At 45.3% G+C, this 6,529-nt stretch overlaps 1 protein-coding gene across 1 annotated transcript; it reads right to left on the bottom strand.

Moving 5' to 3' along the window:
* Positions 1-719: 719 nt before the first annotated feature.
* LOC122540392 (actin, macronuclear-like) lies at positions 720-1,914 on the bottom strand. The gene has a single exon (XM_043676068.2). The coding sequence runs from the start codon at positions 1,912-1,914 to the stop codon at positions 799-801; it is 1,116 nt and encodes a 371-aa protein (XP_043532003.1). The 3' UTR covers positions 720-798.
* Positions 1,915-6,529: the final 4,615 nt, after the last annotated feature.

Genomic DNA, 6,529 nt, shown 5'->3' with positions numbered 1-6,529 from the left:
CTGTTTTTCAATTCAATGTTACATTTTTGTTCTAATTTATAAATATAAAACCAATGCATATTTATAATTTAGGAAGCAGAAAGTTACATTTAGATAAGATTCCCAACAGTGTGGAAACAGGCCCTTCAGCCCAACCCTCTGAAGAGTAACCCACCCAGACCCATTTCCGTCTGACTAATGCACCTAACACTATGGGCAATTTAGCATGAAGGACTCTCCTTCTCAACCCATCTCCCCTGATGGCATGACCTGCACATCTTTGTGACTGTGGGAGGAAACCCACACAGACACGGGGAGAATGTGCAAACTCCACACAGACAGTCGCCCGAGGCTGGAACTGAACCCGGTACCCAAGCACGGTGAGGCAGCAGTGCTAACCACTGAGCCACCGTGCCAGCCGTTTCATTAGAAAAGTCCCCTCCGGTCTATAGGTTTAAACGCTTGGATTTGTGAGATTGAAGTATTACATTGTAACCAGTGGTGAATGTTTGCAATCAGGTTTATAGAAAGTGTAAATGTGGACACGGATTCATAATGTGAATAAGTTGACGCAGAAATGTCACAAAAACACAATAGCAGGAAGTAACGTTTCGTACACAAGGAATGCACATGGATATACACTTTTTAATAACTCATAAACATATGGATATCTACCAGCAATTGAAGTCAGAGCAACCCACAACCAAAGCTACTCAGAAGCATGAGTTCCATTTGTTTATTTTCATTTAACATTAAGAACCCACGGCCGACTAAAGTATCTGCAACATTTGGCGTTAGTTGTTATTCTTACAGGAATTCCTAGAAACATTTTCTGTGAACCACACAAGACCCCATCTCCAAGTACTCGCAAGCAGTGATCCACATTTCTTGAAAGGACGTCAAGCAGGTTAGGATGGAAGCCCCAATCCAAACGGAATATTTCCTCTCCGGAGGGGCAATGACTTTGACCGGCACTCCAGTGGGAGCCAGCAACTGCAGCTCTTTCAACAGCCGTTCGTCCAGACCTGGGAAAAGCGTGGAGCCTCCGGACAGCAGCACGTTTGAGTGCAGATACTTTCTCAGGTCGATGTCACATTTCAAGATACTCTTGAAGACCAGCCTGTGAACACCAGGGCACTCGAAGCCCACGCTGGCAGGGGAGAATAGGATCTCCGGAGCTCGGAAAAGCTGGCTTTGGATCTGGATGACATTTCCATCAGGCAGTTTATATTCCTTCTGCACGTCTTCTCGTTTCTTCTTGATCTCCAGCTGTGGATCGACCGCGACGTAGCACAGTTTCTCCTTAATGTCCTTGACGATCTCCCTCTCTGCAGAGGAGATGAAGGTATGGCCTACCTCCATCAGAATCCTGACAAAGTACTGGGTGATGTCCCTGCCGGCCAGGTCGAACCTGTAGACGGCGTGCGGGAGGCAGTAGCCTTCATAGATGGGTACGGTGTGGGTCACTCCATCGCCACTGTCCATGACTAAGCCGGTGGTCCTCCCTGAAGCGTACAGAGCAAGGACAGCCTGCACCGCCACATACATCGCAGGCACCTTGAAACTTTCAAACATCATCTCGGTCATGATCTCCCGGTTGTGTAAAGGGTTCAGGGGGGCTTCAGTCAACAGCACCGGCCTTTCGTGCGACTTCAGGCGCAGCTCACAATCATACACATGTCTCCAGATCTTTTCCATGTCCTCCCAGCACACCACTATGCCATGTTTAATTGGATATTTCAAACTCAAGATCCCCCTCTTGACTTGGGCTTCTTCCCCAACGTAATACTCCTTGTGCCCAGCACCCAGCATGGTCGCCTTGGCCTTGGGGCGTCCTACGATGGATGTAATCACCGACCTCGGGGCATTGTCCCCGGCTAGTCCTGCCTTGCAGAGACCCGAGCCGTTGTCAATGATCACAGCGGCGTTGTCCATGCTTTTGGTGCCGTTTAGACTCCTGGCGAGTCTGGGGAGGGTCGGTGTCACTTGGAGGGAGCGGACGAGATTGCAGGAGTTCTGTCTCGGTGAAGTCACAGAGCTAGGCCGTGCTCTTTCTTTCTATGAGTCAACAGGAGGGGTCGGAGCCTGGAGCCTCGCAGTTGACCTGCCCTCCGGACTCATTGTTACGCAAGGGCGGATGCACTGGCAACGCAAGGTGATAATTCATAGCGCTAGAGACTGAGCAGGGCCTCAAAATCAGAGATAAACAAGAGCAAATACAGCTGGAAACGGGAGGTAAACCACACGATAATGGAGAACAAAGCGATACTAAAGACAGGAGGTAGTGTCTTTCCAGAAGAGAAGACAGAGAATGGTGATTAATTCACATCATCATTAGGGCAGGAGGAAGTGACTGAATTCATGGAGCTTCACCACACACTCAATAATATCCTGGCTGGTGTGCTGGTAGCCTTAACTCTATTTTTCTGCCTGATCCTCCACAACCCTCAACTTCCATGGCAATCAAAAATCTGACAGCTTTGAATATATTCAATGAACTGGGTTGAAGGCATTTCCAAACATTAAGGACTCACTGGGAGAAGGAATTTGTCATCAACTCTATACTTTTAAACTATGAGTTGCAGTCTTCGATTCTGCAGAGAAGAAACATTCAGCAACTATCCTGTCAAGCCCCCTCGGAATCTCTAAAACTATTGTTCATGCTTCTATACTTCAGAAATCAGTGTAATGAACATTCTCTGAGCTGCTTTTAATGCACGTATTTTCCTCTATGTAAGGAGATCAAAACTGAGTACAATGCTTCAGGTGAAGTCTAATTAATGTCATGTACAGTTGAAGCAACACTTCTCTACTTTTATACTCCATGCTTCTTGAAATAAAGGCCAATGTTCATTTTTTCCTTTCTAAGTACTTGCGATTTCTGCACTCTAATTTGTTTTTTTTGTGATTCATGTATACAGTTACTCAGATCCTATCACTGCATACTACAGTCTGTCTTCATTGAAAAATGTTTTGTTTTCCATATTATCAAAGTGGACAACCTCACATTTTTCCAGATTATACTTAAACTGCAAATTTTGTTTCTTTTTTGTCCAAATACATAGTTTATTCATATTCATTTGGTAACCTTTTCTATCTTCTCCATGGCTTACCTTTGTATCTATCCTGGGACCTCAACAAATTTGGCCATGTCAATGTTGGTTTCTTCATCTAAGTCATGAATCTAGACCACAAATAGTTATAGAGGCATACAGATGTACAGCATGGAAACATACCCTTTGGTCCAACCCGTCCATGCCGACTAGATATCCCAACTCAATCTAGTCCTGCCTAGTCCCGCACCAGGCCCACCCTTCCTATTCATATACCCATCCAAATGCCTCTTAAATGTTGCAATTGTACCAGCCTCCACCACATCCTCTAGCAACTCATTCCATACACGTACCACCCTCTGCGTGAAAAAGTTGCCCCTTAGGTCTCTTTTATATTTTTCCCCTTTCACCCTAAATCTATGCCCTCTAGTCTGGACTCCCCGACGCCAGGGAAAAGACTTTGCCTTTTTATCCTATTCATGCCCCTCATAATTTTGTAAACCTCTATAAGGTCACCCCTTAGCCTCCGACGCTCCAGGGAAAACAGCCCCAGCCTGTTCAGCCTCTCCCTATAGCTCAGATCCTTCAACCCGGGCAACATCCTTGTAAATCTTGTCTGAACCCTTTCAAGTTTCACAATATCTTTCCGATATGAAGGAGACTAGAATTGCACGCAATATTCCAACAGTGGCCTAACCAATGTCCTGTACAGCCGCAACATGACCTCCCAACTCCTGTACTCAATACTCTGACCAATAAAGGAAAGCATACCAAACGCCTTCTTCACTATCCTATCTACATGCGACTCCACTTTCAAGGAGCTATGAACCTGCACTCCAAGGTCTCTGCTCAGCAACACTCCCTAGGACCTTACCATTAAGTGTATAAGTCCTGCTAAGATTCGCTTTCCCAAAATGCAGCACCTCACATTTATCTGAATTAAACTCCATCTGGCACTTCTCAGCCCATTGGCCCATCTGGTCCAGATCCTGTTGTAATCTGAGGTAACCCTCTTCGCTGTCCACTACACCTCCAATTTTGGTGCCATCTGCAAACTTACTAACTGTACCTCTTATGCTCACATCCAAATCATTTATGTAAATGACAAAAAGTAGAGGGCCCAGCACCGATCCTTGTGGCACTCCACTGGGTACAGGCCTCCAGTCTGAAAAAATAACCCTCCACCACCACCCTCTGTCTTCTACCTTTGAGCCAGTCTGTATCCAAATGGCTAGTTCTTCCTGTATTCCATGAGATCTAACCTTGCTAATCAGTCTCCATGGGGAACCTTGTCAAACGCCTTACTGAAGTCCATATGGATCACATCTACCGCTCTGCCGTCATCAATCTTCTTTGTTACTTCTTCAAAAATCTCAATCAAGTTTCTGAGACATGATTTCCCACGCACAAAACCCTGTTGACTATCCCGAATCAGTCCTTGCCTTTCCAAATACATGTGTATCGTGTCCCTCAGGATTCCCTCCAACAACTTGCCCACCACCGAAGTCAGGCTCACCGGTCTATAGTTCCCTGGCTTCTTTACTACCCTTCTTAAACAGTGGCACCATGTTTGCCAACCTCCAGTCTTCCAGCACCTCACCTGTGACTACCGATAATACAAATATCTCAGCAAGAGGCCCAGCAATCACTTCTCTAGCTTCCCACCTGATCAGGTCCTGGGGATTTATCCACCTTTAACAGTTTCAAGACATCCAGCACTTCCTCCTCTGTAATCCGGACATTTTGCAAGATGTCACCATCTATTTCCCTACAGTCTATATCTTCCATATCCTTTTCCACAGTAATTACTGTTGCAAAATATTCATTTAGTATCTCCCCCATTTTCTGTGGGTCCACACAAAGGCCGCCTTGCTGATCTTTGAGGGGCCCTATTCTCTCCCTAGTTACCCTTTCGTCCTTAATATATTTGTAAAAACCCTTTGGATTCTCCTTAATTCTATTTGCCAAAACTATCTCATGTCCCCGTTTTGCCCTCCTGATTTCCCTCTTAAGTATACTCCTACTTTCTTTATATTCTTCTAAGGATTCACTCGATCTATCCTGTCTATACCTGACATATGCTTCCTTCTTTTTCTTAACCAAACCCTCAATTTCTTTAGTCATCCAGCATTCCCTACACCTACCAGCCTTCCCTTTCACCCTGACAGGAACATACTTTCTCTGGATTCTTGTTATCTCATTTCTGAAGGCTTCCCATTTTCCAGCCGTCCCTTTACCTGCGAACATCTGCCCCCAATCAGCTTTTCAAAGTTCTTGCCTAATACCGTCAAAATTGGCCTTTCTCCAATTTAGAACTTCAATTTTTAGATCTGGTCTATCCTTTTCCATCACTATTTTAAAACGAATAGAATTATGGTCACTGGCCCCAAAGTGCTCCCCCACTGACACCTCAGTCACCTGCCCTGCCTTATTCCCAAGAGTAGGTCTAGTTTTGCACCTTCTCTAGTAGGTACATCCACATACTGAATCAGAAAATTGTCTTGTACACACTTAAGAAATTCCTCTCCATCTAAACCTTTAACACTATGGCAGTCCCAGTCGATGTTTGGAAAGTTAAAATCCCCTGCCATAACTACCCTATTATTCTTACAGATAGCTGAGATCTCCTTACAAGTTTGTTTCTCAATTTCCCTCTGACTATTGGGGGGTCTATAATACAATCCCAATAAGGTGATCATCCCTTTCTTATTTCTCAAATACCTTCCCTGGATGTATTTCTGAGAATATCCTCCCTCAGCACAGCTGTAATGCTATCCCTTATCAAAAATGCCACTCCCCCTCCCTTTCTATCCTTCCTGTAGCATTTGTATCCTGGAGCATTAAGCTGCCAGTCCTGTCCATCCCTGAGCCATGTTTCCGTAATTGCTATGATATCTCAGTCCCATGTTCCTAACCATGCCCTGAGTTCATCTGCCTTCCCTGTTAGGCCCCTTGCATTGAAATAAATGCAGTTTAATTTATTAGTCCTACCTTGTCCCTGTCGGCCCTGACTGTTTGACTCACTTCTGTTCTCAGCTGTACCCGTCTCAGATCGATCTCTTTCCTCACGATCTCCCTGGGTCCCACCCCCCCCCCACCTTACTAGTTTAAATCCTCCCAAGCAGTTCGAGCAAATTTCCCTGCCAGTCCCCTTCCAATTTAGGTGCAACCCGTCCTTCTTGTACAGGTCACCTCTACCCCAAAAGACATTCCAATGACCCAAAAATATGAATCCTTCTCCCATACACCAGCTCCTCAGCCATGCATTCATCTGCTCTATCTTCGTATTCCTGCCCTCACTAGCTCGTAGCACTGGGAGTAATCCAGATATTACTACCCTTGAGGACGTCCTTTTTAAATTTCTGCCTAACTCTCTGTAATCTCCCTTCAGAGTCTCAACCTTTTCCCTTCCAATGTCGTTGGTTCCAATATGGAAATGCAAAGAGGCCTCAGTGAGATTAAAGACACAGCATCTCTGGCATTCCACAAGTAGCAGT

This window comes from Chiloscyllium plagiosum, unplaced genomic scaffold, assembly GCF_037043375.1.
Source record: "Chiloscyllium plagiosum isolate Xiang-an unplaced genomic scaffold, Cpla_swu_hap1 HiC_scaffold_37, whole genome shotgun sequence".
NCBI lineage: Eukaryota > Metazoa > Chordata > Chondrichthyes > Orectolobiformes > Hemiscylliidae > Chiloscyllium > Chiloscyllium plagiosum.
The sequence above is the reverse complement of the archived record's forward strand: the minus strand, read 5'-3'. Positions and strand labels throughout refer to the sequence as shown.

Coding starts and splice junctions, on each gene's coding strand:
- LOC122540392 (XM_043676068.2), bottom strand. CDS start 1,914: ATGGACAACGCCGCTGTGATCATTGACAACGGCTCGGGTCTCTGCAAG.